The sequence below is a fragment of the Aquarana catesbeiana genome, linkage group LG01 (genome assembly GCF_042186555.1).
Source record: "Aquarana catesbeiana isolate 2022-GZ linkage group LG01, ASM4218655v1, whole genome shotgun sequence".
NCBI classification, from domain to species: domain Eukaryota; kingdom Metazoa; phylum Chordata; class Amphibia; order Anura; family Ranidae; genus Aquarana; species Aquarana catesbeiana.
In genome coordinates this window covers 983,171,157-983,194,173 of record NC_133324.1, presented here as the reverse complement: position 1 = coordinate 983,194,173, position 23,017 = coordinate 983,171,157, and the positions used below count along the sequence as shown (strand labels likewise).

Below are 23,017 nucleotides of genomic sequence, written 5' to 3'. Positions count from 1 at the left end.
AAAAATAATGATATTAGTATTTATATAAGACGGGGAGGAAAGATATATAGGCATGTATAGAAATACATAGGAATAGACTTTATACATGGTTATGTTTAAGAAAGAGGAAATATTGATACTGAAGGATTTTTGTATTCTCCCATTTTATCTTCTACTTCTCTTTCTGTTTTTGCATCTTTTTTTCTTTGTTAAATGAGAATTTAATAAAAATAAAGCTGACAGAGATTACTAACCAAGAAATGGGTTTTGGCTGAAGCTGATCTCTAAACTACAAGACTTGTAGAGATCGGCTGGTTAGAATGACCAACATTCTAGTCACAAATAGAGGTGTGAATGTCACTGGTATTGTAACAATAAGGCATAAGAGAAATTAGACCACTTTTGTGTAAATTAAAAACAAATTGGAATGGTGGAATTTGGAACCCAAAGTACTATTAAAAAAAATATACTAAAAAAAAATTGTATTGTGCTTTCACACCCAACTGATGGATCATGGAATTATCAGACAATCTAAGATTTCACATTTTAATTTTACGTCATAGATATATGAAGACAGATCATCTCCATGCATCAGGTTGGTTGTATTAAAAAAAAATAAGCATTGCAACATATTGTGGATTTCCAATCTGTATATGGATCTCTACTGACCATAAATGGCAAGTGAAATAATAAAAATCAATATAGATTTAATGAAACAAAAAAAGTATTCAGTTTTGGACCGCAGTCCATGGACTTTATTGGCACATCACACTCATAGAAGTAAAAGTAAAAATTTTGTTTTTGAAAAGTCATAAAATCTATTAAAAAATATCAAGTAGCATATTTGCACCTATGTGTCAATAGGTGGTGGTGGCCCCTGAACATCTACACCAAGAACCATACAATACACTAACAGCCAGTGTTGTAAAATAGCCATAGATGGATCTCTGCTCTGACCATACATGGCAAGTGAAATAAGAAAAATCTATTCAAATTTAAAGAACATTAAAGAGTTTGTTTATTTATCTCAATGCTAAGTTATCTGTAGACTGCAGGTTCAAAAAGAAAAATCCTATAATTTTAGAGGGGAAAAAACTATACTGCTCTAAAGGACAAACCTTAGAAAATGAAGGTGCAGATGGTTTCCCACTCGGTCTTCACTAATGGAATCTTTGTAGACTTCCCAACTTGTCAATTTTTCTTGAAATAATTGCAATATGAAGTAGTCAATGGAAAAATAAACTCACTTTTGCTTCAATTAATAATAAGATAAGTGGAAGTAAGGCTGGATATATGTGGGGTTTATATGGGAGGAGAGAGTGGCTTTTGCTAATTGATGGGAGATTCTGATTGGCCAGCACACAGGAGCTGCTGATTACCATAAGACTGGAGAGTTTGGAAAGAGATTGAGAAGGGTGGGGCAGGTAGGTCCATATCAATGTGGTTTGTGTATTCTGTTTTGTTGTGCGGAGGGTTGAAACCTGAGCCTGAAACCAAGTAACTTTACTGATTGTAATAATTATTATGCAATGAACATTTTTATCAACCGCTATATTCCAAACATTCTGAAGTAAAATACATTGGCCCACTTTAGCCATGTAAAGTTTGTTTTAATTGTTTATTTATTTATTTTTTTATTTTAAACATTTTTACAAAAAATAAACCTCTAATAACAAAAACCACTAAGAAAAGAAAGGGGAAAAAAAACAAACAAACAAACAAACAAACAAACATGCAAACCTAGGCCAAGTTACCATATTAAATAGTAACAACATCCACATAATTCATACATTATCATCTAGGTTTCAAAAATATTCAAAATTGTTCTATTATTTTTCAAAATATTTGAAAACATTCAAAAATATTCAAAGATATTCAGAAATAGTCATAGTCAGAAATACTCCAGAACAGCCATGGGGAATGGAGGAACTCAGCTATAAGGGGATGGAGAAGATCAGGTATGGGACATAGAGGAGTACAGCTATGGGAGATGGAAGAGCTCAGCCAGGGGGGATGGAGGAGCTTAGCTATGGGGATATTGGTGCTCATCTATAGGGGATGGAGGAGCTTAGCTATGAGAATTGATGGCATAGATTACAGTCAGGGCTGTCTTTAATATGGTTATTAAACATTTCGGCAAATTTTTTTGCCCCCCAATGCAATTTTGCTCTTCAACCCAACATCTCAAAAAAACAGACACACACAGAATTATCTAAAAAAACACACAGCAGTCCCACGGTGACCTCAGTTCCCTTTCATGTCACAGCACTCCATTACATTACAGACATTTCCACATTATAGTGCCCCTTTACACATCACAGTGCCCCCATTACATTAGAGTCCCCTTCATGTCATCGTTCCCCTTTACACATCACAGCACCCCAATTACATTGAAGCCATTGTAACACATCACACATTCACATGTATGTGTTTTGACGGCCCACATTTGGGCAGGCACAGCAGACTATTCATTTGAATGGGCTGCCATGCCTGCGTTTCCTGCAGAAAAAAAGGTTCATGCAGTGGCCTTGAAATCCATTCTGCTTTTGCACAATGCAACTTACCTGCAGTTCCTGCACACACAAACGCACTGTGTTTTTAAAAGAGTGGCCTAAACATCTAAAAAATGCAGGAAGTTTGCCGCTGCAGGAACTGCAGGTCAGTCACATGGTGCAAAAGCAGAATGGACAGACAGTGCTGTATTTCACTGCTTGGGGGGCATAGGTGTGCGCAGCCTATTACATGATGCATGCACATTTTTTTTGCAGGAAACGCAGGCATGGCAGCCCATTCAAATGAATAGGCTGCTGTGCCTGCGCAAATGTGGGCCACCAAAACACATACATGTGAACCAGACAGGCCCAAAATAAGCCCCTCAAGCAGTTAAATACACTAGTGCTATCTAGGTGCTGTAATGCAGTGTGCTCTGTAATAAAAAATACAGCCACAACCTCACTCAGCCCCACTTTTTGAAAAAAGATCATCAGTTGCAGCCACTGTGCTGCTAAAACGCCACTGTCCCCACTTCTGTTTCATTTTATTTCAAGAATACATGAACAAAGAACACCTCAATGTATGCATGGGGGTGGTTATATGCTAAAAAAAGATCCTGAATATTCAATTAATATACAGATCTCTAAAAAAATAAATTAAAAAAACACATTCAATCCCACTTGTAGGGCAGTAACAGGCAAGTGAAATAAAGAAAAATTATTTAAATTAAGGGAACATTAAAACCTTTAAAAATCGCGCTGCCCTTAAACATTATTAGATAGTGAGTATGACATCTATATATAAACCTAGGTGATAAGTGTTACATGTGTATATATGAACCAAGACCAATAGATAACAAACAGGGAAATGAATATACCATGCCGGTAATATTGAACAATAATAAAAATGACATTTAACGTGTACAATGACAAATGACCAGTGATCGATAGACAATTCAATAGCAGATTATTATTTTATTATTGTTTAATATTACCGGCATGGTATATTAATTTCCCTGTTTGTTATCTATTGGTCTTGGTTCATATATACACATGTAACACTTATCACGTAGGTTTATATATAGATGTCATACTCACTATCTAATAATGTTTAAGGGCAGCGCGATTTTTAATTTTTTCCTTTTGTGTGTGTATTGATGCTGTACATATTCATTGCTGCTCCCTAAGTGATGGTTGGGTGTTAATCATCTTGCCATCACCTTCCTAATTTAGTTTTTAGTTCTCATAGTGCGGTTTTTATATATTTTTTTTTCAGCATTAAAACCTTTGTCTGGGGTGAAATTAGGAAAACACTTGGAAGTACAAAAAAGACAGAGAACTTTTGATGGTGAACATGCAGTTGCTAATATACAATCTAACAGACAACTTAAGACGGAACTGTTTAATGTTATTTCAAGGGTACGTGAAGAAAGAACATCTGAGTATAATGTATGAGGTTGGTTGGGTTCTAAAATCAAAATATTGCAAAATAATGTGCATATGCAATCGATCAATCTATGGATCTCTTTACAAAAGAAAATAATCTAATCCCATATGAAGGACCACAACAGGCAAGTGAACAAAGGAAAAAAATAATGTAAATCATTTTAATTCAGGGAACAATAAAAACAAAAAGTTTTAGATTTTTTTTCTACTTAACTTTCTGCTAAGACATCTGCATTGTTAGGTTGTCATTGTAAAATATGGTGAAAGTGAAAATTAAGAGAATAGGAAAAATACTTGCTATGTCCAAAAAAAGACAGAGAGGAATAGCAAAATTTACAGGAATGGCAAAAATTAGGACAACCTAAGATGAAACTGTTTAATTTACTTTTGACGGTACATGAAGAATGAACATCTGAATGTAAAGCATGAGTTTGAAATATTTTTAAAATAAAATATTGTAAAATAATGGGGATATTCAATCAATATATCCATCTCTAAAATAAAAGGCCCTTTAGAATATTAAAATGTTTTTACTATTCCATTTCCTGCTAAATACATCTCCTCAATCAGAGAAAAATCCCAGCTTTTTAAAGCATAAAACTATCAGGTCTATAGATCTTTGGGGTTCTGTATGACTTACCTTAAACAATGAAGATATAGATGTCTCCAAGTTGGTATCACTGAGGAAGTCTATATGGTCTTCTCCAAAGCTATTCCGATGGGAAGTGGTCAATGGAGAAAATAAATCACTTTTGCTACAAGCAAAATGAGATTCATTGAGTAAGGAATGGAGGTCTATATGTGTGTCTGGAGACTTTGGGTTGAGCTCTAGGAGGGTGTGGCCAATAGGTCCATAAGAATGGGGTTTGTTTATACTGTGCCAGTGTGTTGAGGGTGGGAAAGTTACCCTGAAACTAATTTCAAAAGATTTAATTAAGGAAACCAGTTTCTAGGTGCTGAGATTTCTAAAGGTAATGTATAAAATGTCTTAGTATTCTAACCAATAGTATATTTTATATAATATATAATGGATCATTATTTGCAATAAATATTATGCAATTGAGTATTTCATTTAATAAAATAATAATAAAATAAATATACATACAGTGTGTGTGTGTGTATATGTGTGTGTGTGTATATGTGTGTGTGTGTGTATATGTGTGTGTGTGTGTGTATATATATATATATATATATATATATATATATATATATATATTTATATAAATATTTATTCTACAAAATTCAGCACTAAACTCTATCCACCTCAGAAACTATAATGTAGGTAATATACCGTATATCAATTGGCTTCCTAAACCATGTTGGGATATCTAGGTGTAAATGGGTCCTGGGACTTACTGGTTACTTTTCAAAGTCTTAAACAAAGATGCTCAAAACTCTCTAAAAGACTCTTGTGGTGTCCATGAATCTTATACAAGCAGTGGGTGGACATGGGGAAATTTGCTCATTCACACAGTTAGTATGAGAAATCTCCACTGTTTTTTTTGCCACTGATAGAAGTTTAGAGAAATTAGTTCTTTGGTAAATATTTCACAGATAATTAGTGGAAAGGAGCACACATGTGGTTGTACCATTTGTGGAGCTTGATTGAGCTACAAAAAATGGCCTCCAATAGAGGGAGATACACGGGAAGCATGCAGTAGACATTTATGGGACAATGCTCTATATATGTGTCATTCATCACTACTGCAAGATATGTGTTCAACCAGGCTCACTGATAAGGCAGTATGGCCGACCCTCCTGTACCGGGACTCAGCCTCATCACTTCATAACAGGGGCTTTTACTAGCAGGAGGGATGGCTGTACTGCCTTATTGCAGACACCGATCCTCTTCTGCCTTCCCCAACATTGCTGAACTTCCCTCCTCTGCTCTCCCACCGGTTGCTGGGGGGAGGGGAGTGTTAGGGGAGTCGATGACAGTTTTTTTTATCTTACTGTGCATGAATAATATGTTCTAGGGTATATAGCTTTTTATATGTGATCAGTGAATCAGAGGTTTGCATTTTTTTTTGTTTTGTTATTAAAAGTTTAGATTGCCTTTTGAGGTGCACTTTAAGCAATGTCATTGTCCAGTAAAGTCAGTATTTGTAGGGAATAAATGAGATTTATCTATTAATATGGGTTTATATGGGATATGGACCTAAGTATGGATGTGTGAAGAACTTTTTTACAAGACCAACAACTGTCTCTGAAGAAAGACAAAGGCTCTCCTGTTAGTTCCTTGATTATTATGTGAAAGCCAAATGTTGCCCATCATAATTAGGGTCACCCTTTGTCTTCAGACGCAGGTGAATAGGGGGAAGCCAGGTAATAGGCAGTGTTGTGTCCATGATGTCCGGCTGCTTTGATATGCTAACAGACCAACTGACAGGCCAATGTTTAGAATCACGTGGGGCGTCTTGGAGTGTCTGAGTCGTTGTGTCATTTCAGAAGATAAAGCTTAACAAACTTATATTTGCAAGAGATGTCATGACCTGGAGCTTATTACAGATGTTCAAGTTAGAAAGAACTTTGGAAATGGTAATTACAGGACAGAGAAGCATAGTGGAATGAAAAGAGCTCTACATTAAAAAAAGATAGGGAAAAGTAGGGCTAAAATTAGAATACAAGAAACACATTGCTACACAACATTTTCGAATACTCAAAACTAGGGTGTTACAAGAATCATTGTTGACCCCCCCGGGGGGTTAGATCTGTCATATTATGATGATGTGGATGGTTTTTAAGGTTTGTGTTCATAGAGGGTAGATGTAGTGTATGTTGCTTTTAATAATGGCTACACTATTGTTGCCTTTTTTTTAATACCAGCCACTTCTTGTTTAGTGGTTACATTTCAATAAAAGATTGGATTTTAATGTACGCATGTGTATTGACATTTGTTGAGAGATTGTCCACCTTAAAAATCGTACAAAAAAATTCTTAATAAATGAATAAGGGGCGAGGGTTGGAGGGGCTCAGCTATGGGAGATGAAGGAACTCAGCTATGGGAGATGGAAGAGCTCAGCTATGGGAGATGAAGGAACTCAGCTATGGGAGATGGAAGAGCTCAGCTATGGGAGATGGAAGAGCTCAGCTATGGGAGATGGAGGAGCTCAGCTATGGGGGGTGGAAGAGCTCAGCTATGGGAGATGGAGGAACTCAGCTATGGGAGATGGAAGAGCTCAGCTATGGGGGTGGAAGAGCTCAGCTATGGGAGATGAAGGAACTCAGCTATGGGAGATGGAAGAGCTCAGCTATGGGAGATGGAAGAGCTCAGCTATGGGAGATGAAGGAACTCAGTTATGGGAGATGGAAGAGCTCAGCTATGGGAGATGGAAGAGCTCAGCTATGGGGGGTGGAGGAGTTCAGCTATGGGAGATTTAAGAGCTCAGCTATAGGGATAGAGGAGCTCATCTATGGGGGATGGGGGAGATCAGCTATGAGGATTGATGGCATAGATTAGTTATTCACTTATGAGAAGAGGCGCATAAGAGGAGATATGATTACAATGTACAAATATATCATAGGTGACTCCAGTAATTATGATAAATTGTTTACTTTAAGGTCCCTGAAGAGGACACTTGGCCATAATTTGAGGTTAGAAGAAATTGTGTTTAACCTTAGAGCAGTGGTTCTCAACTCCTGTCCTCAGGACCCACTAATGGGCCAGGTTTGCAAGATAACTGAAATTTGCAGCTCAACGATTGCAATATTCTAGTCTGCATCCCCCCAAGGTAATACCTAAAATCTGACCTGTTATTGGGTCCTGAGGACAGGGGTTGAGAACCACTGCCTTAAAGTGAAGAAAGGATTCTTTACTTTTAGAGTGGTAAAAATGTGAAACTTTCTCTGCAGGAAGTGATACTGACTGAGAGTGTTGACAACTTAAAAAAAAACTTTTAGATGTCTTCTTCAGGATCAGAATATACCGGGCTATGAAAACTGTTAGAGAATAAAAGTCACACGCATTAGTTGAACTGAATGGAGCTGGGTCTTTTTTTTGTAACTTTACAAACAATGTTAAATATAAATCTGAATACCAGGGAGAGATCTTAATTAATATTGGATATCCATCACATCAAAGGGTCTTGGGTTGTCATCCAATCACTTTCATGAGACAGATATGATTGTTGTCTTTAGACCAATAGGTAGAGTCTTCAATGATAAGAATGGAAGAGAGAGACCTGACCTACACATAGAGACCAGCGAATGTTCAATCTCCTCGGAGTGCTAATATGGGAAATTCTTGTTGGTTAGTTTTCTGTTGAACTTATTATAGTGTGATTGTATTGTCTAAGCTATTCACTGTACTGTAATTTTTGTACAATATACTATTTTTCACCTGCAGTTTGTGATGTGAGTTTCATTGCTGACCTTCCCCTACTGAACGGTGGAAAGTGGGTGCTGACTGATATCACTGATATTATTTATTAATATTTAATGATAATATTAATAATAGTATTATTATTTGTTTCATCACCTGCATTTTCTTACTACCCCGCTAACACTGTCAGTTGAATTGGTTGTGGTAGTTATTAGCATAAAACTGCCAATATTTACTGTGTTGGGGGGTCTCCTCCGCTATTGTTTGTTGTGTTTTACAGTACACACTGTGTCACCATTTCTATAGTTCTCCGTATCTTCTGTCTATTGTCTGTTGGGTGTGTAGGCTCAGACTATTCAGGGTGGAAACATTTGTTATTATACATTTTGTGTCTCGATCCTGTGTGTGGAATATTCCAGTCTAAAGCCTGGTACACACCACCAGTTTTTCCTTTTTCATTCAACCCAGCGGGTTATGTGTTTAAAGAGTCTTTTCAGAATAATATAGCCAAAGCCCCAAATATTAGAGGAGATTACACAAAAAACATTATTATATGTGTGGTCTAGTCTCATGGTTACCATGAGGTTTATGTGAAATCTCCATTAACAGGTGTAAACAGGTGTAAATCCCGTAATTAGAAATATATTTTTGTTAGAGTATGAATATGTTGAATATGTTTGAGTAATATGTTGCATTATATGTCCATGTTCTGAGAATAAGCTGATGGGGGGGGGGATTCTTTTAATGATAGGTGATACTGTTGGCTGAAAGACATGACAATAGGCTGAGAACAATCTGGTGCCAGGTTAGTATATCTGAGAAAAGGGAACCAACTCCAGATATCAGCTTAGAAGGAATCCTTTGTTAAGAAAAGCAGTAAGGGTGGCCACCTTCATCACTTCTGTACATGTGTGTTTTTTCTCTCCAAGGGGCTGAACTGTTGGGTTGGTAAGACTAATGGCTACAAAATAATATCTGAAAAGATCCAGTCCTCATAGAATTAGTCAGACATCATAAGATTGATTAGATAGATGCCCATCAATCAGTAACACTCCATGTAAGTCTGTGAATGTTAGGTCTATAGCAATCCAGACACTTGAGGAAAAATAAGGTTAGGAGGAATCTCTGAACCACCAGAACACCTGTCAGGTTTTTATAGCTCTGTGTCCCTCTTGAGGGGGCACCTCTCTCTTTGTACTTGTGACCATAATCACCAAAGGTTGTCACCAGAACAAAAATAGAGGGGGAAATCTTCCAAGTTCTTGTGACCTTGGAACACACATAGCAAAAACTGGGGGATAACTAAGCCTAAATCTACTCCCATCCCCCATTCTAAGACTATTCTATCTACCCTGTGAAATAAAATATGTCTATACTTAAAGTAGTAGTCCACCCTAACACTAAAATCCCTGCATCTACAGACATCCACAATCTAACACTAACCTATCTAGCCCTGTAAATTAAAAATCAGTATACATACTTTTTTGAACTGCCTCGATTCCCACATTGAGCTGTCACCTGCGGCTTTGCTGTGGAGGTGGGTGCAGAGGACACAGCAGACAACGGAAGCCCCATAGTAACTCTATGGGTGACGTCACTCCCCATTCATTTCACATCCTTTGTCGGCTGTGTCCTCTGCAGAGCTTCCGCCGCTGGAGACCAGATTGGATCGGCTTCAAAAAAGGTATGTATACTGATTTCTTAGATAGGTTAGCGTTAGATTGTGGATGTCTGTAGATGCCAGGATTTTAATGTTGGGGTGGACTTACACTTTAACAATTCTGAGTGTGCTCCAGTCTGGTCACATGATCGGTCCCAGCCCTGGATTCAGTGTAGAGGAGGGACAGCCAACAAACATCTGCAGGGCGAGAGGGAATAGAGAGAGGTGAGAGAGGTGAGAGAGAGAGAGGTGAGAGAGGTGAGAGAGAGAGGAGAGAGAGGAGAGAGGAGATAGAGAGGGGTGAGAGAGAGAGTGAAAGGAGAGAGAGAGAGAAAGGAGAGAGAGAGAGAGAAAGGAGAGAGAGAGAGAAAGGAGAGAGAGAAAGGGGGGAGAGAGAAAAAGGGGGGGAGAGAGGTGAGAGAGAGAGAGAGAGAGAGAGAGAGGAGAGAGAGAGGAGAGAGAGAGGTGAGAAAGAGGTGTGTGAGAGAGAGAGAGAGAGAGAGGTGAGAGAGAGAGGAGAGAGAGGTGAGAGAGAGGTAGGAGAGAAAGGAGATAGAAGAGAGAGAGGAGAGGAGAGAGGAGAAAGACACAACATGCTTTATTTTCTTGGATTTTTCTTTTCAGTTTGGTTTTATTGTCATCAGGCATGTTTTTTTGTTTTTGTAAAAAGCCTTACAGTTCTAATTTTTTTTCAGATTTTTTTATGCTCTAAAGGAAAAAAAGCTGTTTTTTTTGTTACTTTTAAAAGCCTTAACAATGATTTTTTAATTTGATATATTTTTATATTTAGATTTTGCGTCCACTAAATGCACTGTATTTTTTTCAGAAAGGCAGAATCATTTGTGGTAAAAAAAAATGGTATTTCTGTTGAATTGGTTTTCGGTAGTTATTGGCATAATACTGTCATTGTTTACTGTTCCTATTGTCTGCCTGGGAGGGTTCACCTGTACTATTGTTCATTGTATGTTTACTGTTTGTAGTCTATCCCATCACCATTGTCCACCATATCTCCTGTCTATTGTCTATTGGGTGTAGACTCTGATTATTCAGGGCAGATACCATTGTTATTATAAAGTTTGTGTCTGAAATCCTGTGTACGGAATATTCCAGTACATGGATCACAATCAGGCCGATTCAGCAGGGACCACCCGAGTTTTCAATCCATGTAAGGGCAGGCTGATTGTACCTAAGTCGATCTATACCCAAGTTGATCTATTGATTGTCTTGGGTAGAACCAACCTGTTGGATTTTTCTACATATAATTACTGCCTTTATATGAATAAGGTATCATTATTATTTTTATACAGTATTTATATAGCGCCAACAGTTTACATAGTGCTTTACATTAACAGGGAGACAATACCATTACAATACAATAAAATACAAGAGGATTACGAGGCCCAGAATAGCTTACAATCTAATAAGGTGGGGCAGGTGGTACAAAAGGTTGTAACTGTGGGGAATGAGCTGATGGAAGTGGTAAAAGATTAGTTGGAGGAATGATAGGCTTCCCTAAGGAGATAAGTTTTCAGGGATTGCCTGCAGGAGTAGGAGATAGCCAGACAGATTGGAGGAGGAGACAAGAGAGCTTGAGAGTAGGAGGTCTTGAAAGGAGCAGAGAGGGCGATTTGGGTGATATTTGGAGACATGATTGGTGATGTAGCTCGGGGCAGAGTTGTGAATGGCTTTGTATGTTGTAGTTAGTATTTTGAATTTAATTTGGGTGATTGGGAGCCAGCAAAGGAATTGACGGAGAGGGTTGGCAGACACTGAGTGGTTGGTAAGGTGGATAAGTCTGCCAGCAGCATTCATGACAGACTGAAGGGTGGATAGCCTATGAAGAGGTACGCCAATGAGAATGGAGTTGCATTAGTCAAGGCGAGAGATAACAAGGGAGTAGGGATAATCCAAACACCTCCCCGTTCAGTTCGCAGCAGAACATCTCAAACAAGCAAAAAGTTCTAGCCAACATGCAAACTCTATTAAAGTCTATGGGACACAAACATGAAAAATAAAAAGTCCTAATTTTAAAGGCTAATATGCAAGTTATTGCCACACAAAGTGTATGGAGACCCAGGCACTGCCCTGGGGGACATGTATCAATGCAAGAAAAAGTTTTTAAAACAATTGTTTTTTTTTAAGGAGCAGTGATTTTAAAGATGCCTAAAGTGAAACAATAAAAATGAAAAATTCCTTTAAATACCATACCTGGGGGGTCCCCTTAGTCTGCCTGTAAAATGGCGCATCTGTTCAATGTATAGAACATGCCACAGCAACCCTGAGCTGTGGTTGTCGGGGTCTGTGGACAGTGGCCTTATTGGATCCCGCCCCCCCCATGTGAGTGGGTATCAGGTACAGCATACCATTACCCATTCACCAAAAAAGTGTCAAAAAACAAAAACCACAAGACACAGTTTTTGACAAATCCTTTATTAAAAAATAAAAATAAAAAAAATGTCCCTCAATGTAATCCATCGTCAATAAGGACACCCGACAGACCTGAAAAATAGAAAAAAAACCCCCACTCCACCTTCTGGGACGAATCCCAGCCAACTGCCCGCTGTGCACTTTGACAGTTCTTATATAGGCAGGGGGTGGGGCGAACAGGCTATGTCACCCGGTGGTACCGCCCCCTTTGACATCACGTGATGTCCAAAAATATTATTATTAGTATACAGTTGTTATAATAATTGATTAACTATGTTGTCCAATTTTCCAATTGTTGCACCTATAGCCAAATTATTATCATTATACAGGATTTATATAGCGCCAACAGTTTGCACAGCTCTTTACAATTCCGTCCTTCTTTATTATTATATGTATTATTGTTATTATATTGAAACTATATTTAAAGATATTGCTTAGACATATGTCCAGAATTAATTTCAAGAACAGCGCCCTAGAGCCCCCCGTGTTGGCCTTGGACTTCAGGCTGAAGCCCCTGGTCTTTTTGCCACCTAGCAACGCCCCTGAACAGGGTTGAGAATGGAGAAGGAGGAGGAGGAATGAAATTGGGGGAGAAGGAGGAAGAGGAGCAGAAGTGGCACTGAAAGAGGAGGACTAAGAATGGAGGAGGACTGAGAATAGAGGAGGTTGAGTGAAAATAGAGGAGGAGGAGGAGAACTAAGAATAAAGGAGGAGGAAGAGAATTGAGAATGGATGAGGAGGTAGAATGAAGGATGAGGAGTACGAATAGAGGGGGGAAGGAGAGTTGTGGAGTTATCTTAGTCAGTGAGGCCTAACTTGAAGGCACATACTGGAGTATAAGAGATCAGACAAAACACCAAGTATATGCTGAAAAAGTCTTATTAATTTATTACAGATTTGACATAAGTATATAAAAGATATATATATAAAAGAGAAAAGATGCAAGGTGTTCAGTCTTTGGTCATCTGTCAGATGTTTGTGACGATTGATAAGATGCTGGTGACAATAAGGTGGTGGCGACAATCGGGGGTGATGTTTGGTAGCTTCTGGGTCTTTTGCTGGAATTTCTCGTTGTCTGGATATATTCTTCATTTCTACGTTGATGATGTAATGTCTGGAGACTTGGCACTGATGTTTGTTGCCCCGGGTTGTGACACTCGGAAGTAGTAAAAATAAGTAGAAAGAGCAGAAGTTAGCTTCAGTAACTATCTTATAAAGTCATCAGTACAAAAAAATCACTGGTGATTATTGTTAAGTCATACAAAGATATACGGTATCAAGGTAGACAAATCAATGCCACCATTGTAAGGCACACCTTTCCATGACAAGGAATGAGAATGGAGGAGGAATGAGAATGCAGATGGAGGAGTGAGAAAAAAGATGGAGAAAGAGGAGCAATTTGACTAGAAATGAATGAGGAGGAGAAGTATTGAGAATGGAGATGGAAGAGTGAGAATGAACATGGGAAGGGAGAAGGATTTAGAACAGAGATGAAGGAGGTGGAGAAGTATGGAGAAGGAAGAGCAAGAATGGAGATGGAAGAGTGAGAATGGAGAAGAGGAGGAGTGAGAAAGGAGATAAAGGATGAGGAGTGAAAATGAAGATGGAGATGTAGGAGGAGTTAGAATAGAGATGGAGGAGGAGAAATATTGAGAATGGAGATGATGGAAGAGGATACTATTTTTGGGGACCTTTGGAGGGGGGTCTGCAAACTTTTTTGTTAAATAGCAAAGGAAATGGCAATGTAACACAGTTTTCCTTTTGTGAATATTAGTCAAATTGATTTTTTTGAATTTGTGAATGTTACTCAAGACAGGCCCCCCATGCTGTTTGTTTTTTTTTTTTTTTTTAAACCCTTTGCCCAGAAAATGGCCATGTTTAATTTGACAGATTCTGCTTCCATTGATTTCAATGGGGTTCAGGTTTGCCATCTGATCTTCTTTGAAGTTCCCCAAACCCTGTTTGAACATAACCCAGGGCAGTTTGGCTCAAACCTAATGCTGGGGTTGGTTATATAAATAAATGACCCAAACAAAACAAAATAAATCTAAAAACTCCCACTCAAAACACTAAGACAAATTTAAAAGAAAACAAACTAGCTACTATTAACAAAATGTTAAGTAACGCCACAAAATTAAAAAAGCATTCCTAAAATGAACTATTGGGTCTTTTTATATTGCAGTGAATACAAGGGGCTTACCCTCCACTCTCCAAAGCCACAGATACTGCAATTTACTATAAAAGCATCAATAGAAAACTGTATACAGCATACAATATACTAATACATATAACACTGAATACAGTTTAAAGCACCATACTGAAAGCACACAACACTAACCCGTCTTTCCCTTTAAAGTAGTTGTAAACCCACTAAAAAACAAAAAATAATAACCTGCAAGACAAAGAAATAATGAGCTAGTATGTATGGCATACAAACTCATTATGAAATACTCACCTTAGATGGAAGCCCCGGAAGCGGTCCCAGTACACAGCTCCAGCTGGTGACATCGCTCCAGGAGTTACTTCTGGGTATCGCACGGGCTCTGGCGCTGTGATTGGCCTAAGCCACAATGACGTCACTCCCACACATGCACGTAGGAGCCGCCAGTAACGGCACACTAGCTGAAGCAATAGCACAAACGTACCATTGCTTCAATGCACATGTGCCGATGATGTCGGCACATGCTGATACTGGGGATATCTCCTAAACTGTGCAGGTTTAGGAGATATCCAGGGTAGCTACAAGTAAGCCTCATTCTAGGCCTTATTATAGGCTTACCTGTAGTACAAAGTGGATTATAAGGGTTTACAATCACTTTAACAAATGTCAGTTGTCCTTCACTCACACTAAATTCACCAACACACTGACAAAAGGGTGCTGCAATGTCAGCCTTTACAGTGTATGGGCTGAAATTATTCTGTGACCCAACATTTGCTGACATCTTGCACCTGACTAGAGGTCAAGTATATGACCTTAGCCAGCGTTAGCTAAAGAAATGCATTGGGGGACATTTTGGTGGGAGGAATTCCAGCCAAATATCCTTAAATTTCAGATCTTCTATAAAACAGCCAAACCGAGAATGTTCAATTTGAACTCGGACCTAACGTTTGACTCTACCCTACCTATCATATAGAGTTTTTCCCACACTATGATTTTTTTTTCCTGAAACATATCACTTCCAGGGCCATCTTACAGTTTTATGATGCTTTGATCCATAATTCCCAAAAAACAATACTGTAGATAAGCAATCACGTGAGCAAAAAATCAACAGTGTTCTACGATTTCTACGTTCTTACCCTCAACTATGTCACTTTTACAAATCCCCAGCGTTCATTCAGCAATTTGGTCCCTTGATTACCAGGTGATCAAAATTTTTTATGAAATTTCCACCTCAGCTCCTATGGAAAGTGAAGTTGTCTCGTGATCAGGTAGAAGACACAAGGCGGCACTTGCTGTAGCTCCGGAATGTACATCATGTTCTCTGTAGGCCATATGTATTGCAGTGTTCCTTGTATAATTTTCTGTTTTCCATGGTACATGAAGATATATTAGAATGTCCATGGCTGAGCACCTCTCGGATGCATTGAGGGCCAAAAGGTCCCAGAACATTTTCCTGGCTTCAAGAGAGAATTCCCTCCACTTTTCCGGTGCTAAGGTCAGATCCTTTCTGACTTGCCACCAAGCAAATTCTCTGTACATTGGATCATGAACCTCTGCTCCTAGCCAAGGAAAGTATCCAGTCATAGCGATGTAAACCATGACCCCAAAGGCCCAGATATCAATGCTCGGGTGTAGAAGCAATTGTTCTCCTGGTTTCAAGTTACACTGTTCCGGAGCTGTGTAGGGTATGAACCCGGACAAGGATGGTGCTTCAGTTCCCTGGAGCCTTGCCAGTCCAAAGTCTGCCACTTTGATAATATTACATTCAAAGTCCATTAGCAGGATATTGTCTGGCTTGATATCACAGTGGACCATCCCTTTGTTGTGCATGTATTGCAATGCACTGGCTATCTGAGGAATGCACTTCTTTACTGTCTCTTCATTTAAACCAACCTATAACAAGAAGAAAACAGGACAAAATTAGTTACTAGACACCACCATGGCAAAATGTAATCAAATAAGAAGCCTATCTTATCCATCATACAGGGACATAGAATATTAGCTCAATACACTTGAAAGGATGCTTAAAGGAAACCTGTTGGTATACAAATATGAGAATCACCATTGATGGTGCAAAATCCAGGACTATCTTTCTTAACCTTGCTTCACAGCTGAGAACATTACATATCTAAAATCAAGCCTATAAATCAAATGATACAATATCCAACCCAACTCACTGTAATGAGTGGGGAGTCCTTAAACCTCAGAAATACTTTAAAGATATTGAGGGCAGAGATGATATATTTTCTTAATGTAAGGATTATTCATTTTTCATACAAACTTACATTTGGCTGTATTAAGGAATGAAGAGTTCCAGCTGTCGCCACCTCCTGGACAAAGACGTAGTCTCTGTTTGTATGAAAGGCAACTTCATGGGTCGTGATGATGTTGGGATGGCCGCTGAGGCTGATAGACATCCCATATTCAACCAGGAAGTTGTCCATTGGGATCTTCTGTTTGCTAAGCAGCTTCACAGCCACTAACTGACCTGTCAAACAGAGAGAGAGAAAAAAGAATTAGTAACATAAACAGACGCAGAAACTTGCTAAAAGCCTTTTAAAGTGTGCTAAATGCTTGATTAAATCTACAGCAGTGACATTAATTAAGTTACATAATCATCGCCCTAAAACTGGAAGTGAGGGATGCTTTAAGAACTTACTTTGAAAAGGTACTTGGAAGCAGCTTTAGGAACTTAAAAAAATGCTGCTTAAAGCAAGGTTAATGCTTTGTGATTGTTTCCTGTACACAATGCTCAGGATAATATTCACAAGCTAAACAAATTGTGTGTACACGTGGCTTCAAAGTTGTCCTACTGATTGTCTACAGATAAGCAATTCTATTGATTCTTGGATCTTGGATGTCAGACTCTGCATTTTTTTTCCAGAACAAACATACAAGTCTCTTCTACCTGCTGGCAATTTAGCATTTTTTAAAAGTTTTCTTACACTAGTTCCATTAAATTAATATGATTCAAAAGCACGACTAATACTAAGAAATTAATTTCCTTACATGAATTAAACTATAACATTTACCTGAACTCCGATGTTTGGCCAGGAGGACCTTTCCATATGACCCCGACCCAAGTTCTTGGATGGGGTCAAAGTGCTCTGAAACCTCCATCATCTTCAGATTTTCGGACATCTGGGTGATGAGTTGGAGGACATGTCTTGCGGTGTTCTTGGTAACTTCATGGATGTTAGAAGCCATTCTAGAATCACAAAAACAAAAAAAGCATTAAACATCCCTCTGAATATTGCCCAGCATCTAGGGTCAGTATTTTATAACCATATGGATCCCGGTTGGGGAGATGACATATTCAGTGTGGTTACCAATGAAGTCTCACCAACATGAACACATGACAATTAAAAGCAGACAGAGATTTTAAGATTTATGTTTTAAGGGAGTCCAATAGAGTTTTAGGAAAAATAACGATATTAGTATTTATATAAGACGGGAGGAAAGATATAAAGGCAGGTATAGAAATACATAGGATTAGACTTTATACATGGTTATGTTTAAGAAAGAGGAAATATTGATACTGAAGGGTTTTTGTATTCTCCCATTTTATCTTCTACTTCTCTTTTTGTTTTTGCATCTTTTTTCTTTGTTAAAAAAAAAGCTGACAGAGATTACAAACCAAGAAATGGGTTTTGGCTGAAGCTGATCTCTAAACTACAAGACTTGTAGAGATCGGCTGGTTAGAATGACCAACATTCTAGTCACAAATAGATGTGTGAATGTCACTGGTATTGTAACAATAAGGCATAAGAGAAATTAGACCACTTTTGTGTAAATTAAAAACAAATTGGAATGGTGGAATTTGAAACCCAAAGTACTATTAAAAAAAATATACTAAAAAAAAATTGTATTGTGCTTTCACACCCAACTGATGGATCATGGAATTATCAGACAATCTAAGATTTCACATTTTAATTTTACTTCATAGATATATGAAGACAGATCATCTCCATGTATCAGGTTGGTTGTATTAAAAAAAAATAAGCATTGCAACATATTGTGGATTTCCAATCTGTATATTGATCTCTACTGACCATAAATGGCAAGTGAAATAATAAAAATCAATATAGATTGAAAGAAACAAAAAAGTATTCAGTTTTGGACCGCAGTCCATGGACTTAATTGGCACACAACACTCATAGAAGTAAAAGTAAAAATTTTGTTTTTGCAAAGTCATAAAATCTATTAAAAAAATATCAAGTAGCATATTTGCACCTATGTGTCAATAGGTGGTGGTGGCCCCTGAACATCTACACCAAGAACCATACAATACACTAACAGCCAGTGTTGTAAAATAGCCATAGATGGATATCTGCTCTGACCATACATGGCAAGTGAAATAAGAAAAATCTATTCAAATTTAAAGAACATTAAATAGTTTGTTTATTTATCTCAATGCTAAGTTATCTGTAGACTGCAGGTTCAAAAAGAAAAATCCTATAATTTTAGAGGGAATAACTATACTGCTCTAAAGGACAAACCTTAGAAAATGAAGGTGCAGATGGTTTACCACTCGGTCTTCACTAATGGAATCTTTGTAGACTTCCCAACTTGTCAATTTTTCTTGAAATAATTGCAATATGAAATAGCCAATGGAAAAACAAACTCACTATTGCTTCAAGTAATAGTAAGATAAGTGGAAGTAAGGCTGGATATATGTGGGGTTTATATGGGAGGAGAGAGTGGCTTTTGCTAATTGATGGGAGATTCTGATTGGCCGGCACACAGGAGCTGCTCATTACCATAAGACTGGAGAGTTTGGAAAGAGATCGAGAAGGGTGGGGCAGGTAGGTCCATATCAATGGGGTTTGTGTATTCTGTTTTGTTGTGTGGAGGGTTGAAACCTCAGCCTGAAACCAAGTAATCTTACTGATTGTTATAATTATTATGCAATGAACATTTTTATCAACCGCTATATTCCAAACATTCTGAAGTAAAATACATTGGCACACTTTAGCCATGTAAAGTTTGTTTTAATTGTTTTTTATTTATTTTTTTATTTCAAATATTTTTACAAAAAATAAACATCTAATAACAAAAAACACCAAGAAAAGAAAGGAAAAAAACAAACAAACATGCAAACCTAGGCCAAGTTACCATATTAAATAGTAACAACATCCGCATAGTTAATACATTATCATCTAGGTTTCAAAAATATTCAAAATTGTTCTATTATTTTTCAAAATATTTGAAAACATTCAAAAATATTCAAAGATATTCAGAAATAGTCATAGTCAGAAATACTCCAGAACAGCCATAGGGGAATGGAGGAACTCAGCTATAAGGGGATGGAGAAGATCAGCTATGGGGAGTTCAGCCATGGGAGATGGAGGAGTTCAGCTATGGGACATAGAGGAGTTCAGCTATGGGAGATGGAAGAGCTCAGCCACGGGGGATGGAGGAGCTTAGCTATAGGGATATTGGTGCTCATCTATAGGGGATGGAGGAGCTCAGCTATGGGGATAGAGGAGCTCATATATAGGGGATGGAGGAGATCAGCTATGAGAATTGATGGCATAGATTACAGTCAGGGCCATCTTTAATGTGGTTATTAAACATTTGGGCAAATTTTTTGCCCCCCCAATGCAATTTTGCTCTTCAACCCAACATCTCAAAAAAAACAGACACACACAGAATTATCTAAAAAAAACACACAGCAGTCCCACGGTGACCTCAGTTCCCTTTCATGTCACAGCACTCCATTACATTACAGACATTTCCACATTATAGTGCCCCTTTACACATCACAGCACCCCCATTACATTACAGTCCCCTTCATGTCATCGTTCCCCTTTACACATCACAGCACCCCAATTACATTGAAGCCATTGTCACATCGCACATTCACATTTATGTGTTTTGACGGCCCACATTTGGGCAGGCACAGCAGACTATTGATTTGAATGGGCTGCCATACCTGCATTTCCTGCAGAAAAAAAGGTTCATGCAGCATTTTACAAATGTAGTGGCCTTGAAATCCATTCTGCTTTTGCACAATGCAACTTACCTGCAGTTCCTGCACACACAAACGCACTGTGTTTTTAAAAGAGTGGCCTAAACATCTAAAAAATGCAGGAAGTTTGCCGGTGCAGGAACTGCAGGTAAGTCACATGGTGCAAAAGCAGAATGAACAGACAGTGCTGTATTTCACTGCTTGGTGGGCATAGGTGTGCGCAGCCTATTACATGATGCATGCACATTTTATTTGCAGGAAACGCAGGCATGGCAGCCCATTCAAATGAATAGGCTGCTGTGCCTGTGCAAATGTGGGCCACCAAAACACATACATGTGAACCAGACAGGCCCAAAATAAGCCCCTCAAGCAGTTAAATACACTAGTGCTATCTATGTGCTGTAATGCTGTGTGCTCTGTAATAAAAAATACAGCCACAACCTCACTCAGCCCCACTTATTGAAAAAAGATCATCAGTTGCAGCCACTGTGCTGCTAAAACGCCACTGTCCCCACTTCTGTTTCATTTTATTTCAAGAATACATGAAGAAAGAACACCTCAATGTATGCATGGGGGTGGTTATATGCTAAAAAAAGATCCTGAATATTCAATTAATATACGGATCTCTAAAAAAATAAATTAAAAAACACATTCAATCCCACTTGTAGGGCAGTAACAGGCAAGTGAAATAAAGAAAAATAATTTAAATTAAGGGAACATTAAAACCTTTAAAAATCGCGCTGCCCTTAGAAATTATTAGATAGTGAGTATGACATCTATATATAAACCTACGTGATAAGTGTTACATGTGTATATATGAACCAAGACCAATAGATAACAAACAGGGAAATTAATATACCATGCTGGTAATATTAAACAATAATAAAAATGACATTTAACGTGTACAATGACAAATGACCAGTGATCGATAGACAATTCAATAGCAGATTATTATTTTATTATTGTTTAATATTACCGGCATGGTATATTAATTTCCCTGTTTGTTATCTATTGGTCTTGGTTCATATATACACATGTAACACTTATCACGTAGGTTTATATATAGATGTCATACTCACTATCTAATAATGTTTAAGGGCAGCGCGATTTTTAATTTTTTCCTTTTGTGTGTGTATTGATGCTGTACATATTCATTGCTGCTCCCTAAGTGATGGTTGGGTGTTAATCATCTTGCCATCACCTTCCTAATTTAGTTTTTAGTTCTCATAGTGCGGTTTTTTACATTTTTTTCAACATTAAAACCTTTGTCTGGGGTGAAATTAGGAAAACACTTGGAAGTACAAAAAAGACAGAGAACTTTTGATGGTGAACATGCAGTTGCTAATATACAATCTAACAGACAACTTAAGATGGAACTGTTTAATGTTATTTCAAGGGTACATGAAGAAAGAACATCTGAATATAATGCATGAGGTTGGTTGGGTTCTAAAAACAAAATATTGCAAAAATAATGTGGATATTCAATCAATATATATGGATCTCTAATCAAAAGAAAATAATCTAATCCCACTTGTAGGGACACAACAGGCAAAAAAAGGAAAATAATTTAAATAATTTACATTTAGGGAACATTAAAAACAAAAAAGTTTTCTTTTTAACTTTTTGCTAAGATTTCTGTATTGTTAGGTTGTCATTGTAACATATAGTGAAAGATGAAAAACTTTTGATTTTGAATTGCATTTAACATGCAACTGCTAATCTACCATCTAACAGACATCCTAAGATGGAGCTGTTTAATTTTATTTCAAGGGGACATGAAGATAGAAAATCTGAATATAATGCATGAGGTTGGTTGGGTTCTAAAATCAAAATATTGCAAAATAATGTGGATATTCAATCAATCAATCTATGGATTTCTTTACAAAAGAAAATAATCTAATCCCATATGAAGGACCACAACAGGCAAGTGAACAAAGGAAAAATAATGTAAATCATTTTAATTCAGGGAACAATAAAAACAAAAAGTTTTATATTTTTTTTTCTACTTAACTTTCTGCTAAGACATCTGTATTGTTAGGTTGTCATTGTAAAATATGGTGAAAGTGAAAATTAAGAGAATAGGAAAAATACTTGCTATGTCCAAAAAAAGACAGAGAAGAATAGCAAAATTTACAGGAATGGCAAAAATTAGGACAACCTAAAATTAAACTGATATAAAGATGGGTTATTCCCGCGCTATCATATATGAAGTCGGCTAAAAATAGAATAGAAAAGCTGCATGCACTGTTAAAGGTAAGCACCTGACCTTGTAAGTAAATCTAAAAAATGGATAGTGCTGCGCTAATCCTAGGCATTTATCAAAAAAAAAAAAAAAATTTTATTAGTTGATGGTATGTATACAAGACTTGAATGCGTGACTGTTGTTAAAATCTGATAGGCGTAAGGTGGTGTTTAGTTAAAAGGTGTGGTGGCTAAAATGGTGGTAAGTACAATATAAGTACCCCCTGGGATCTGAGCAGGGGTCTAAATCCCGCATAGGGGGGCGGCGATAGTAATGAGTGGGATCAATAAAGTTAGGTGGGATCAAATTAAAAAACAA

At 37.6% G+C, this 23,017-nt stretch overlaps 2 protein-coding genes across 2 annotated transcripts in view; both read right to left on the bottom strand.

Annotated features, from left to right (window-relative positions):
- Positions 1–14,833, bottom strand: part of LOC141129172 (ribosomal protein S6 kinase alpha-6-like) — a 45,455-nt gene extending 30,622 nt beyond the window's left edge. The window contains exon 1 of the mRNA XM_073617012.1: positions 14,781–14,833. Coding sequence (XP_073473113.1) covers positions 14,781–14,833 — 53 coding nt within the window. The remainder of the gene's footprint in view (positions 1–14,780) is intronic.
- Positions 14,834–15,701: 868 nt separating this feature from the next.
- LOC141129163 (serine/threonine-protein kinase SBK1-like) lies at positions 15,702–17,693 on the bottom strand. The gene is made up of 3 exons (XM_073617003.1): positions 17,519–17,693; positions 16,772–16,974; positions 15,702–16,379 (listed from the first exon to the last, which is right to left on the bottom strand). Exons 1-3 carry the CDS (start codon positions 17,691–17,693, stop codon positions 15,702–15,704), a joined length of 1,056 nt encoding a protein of 351 aa, XP_073473104.1.
- Between the last annotated feature and the right edge of the window lie 5,324 nt (positions 17,694–23,017).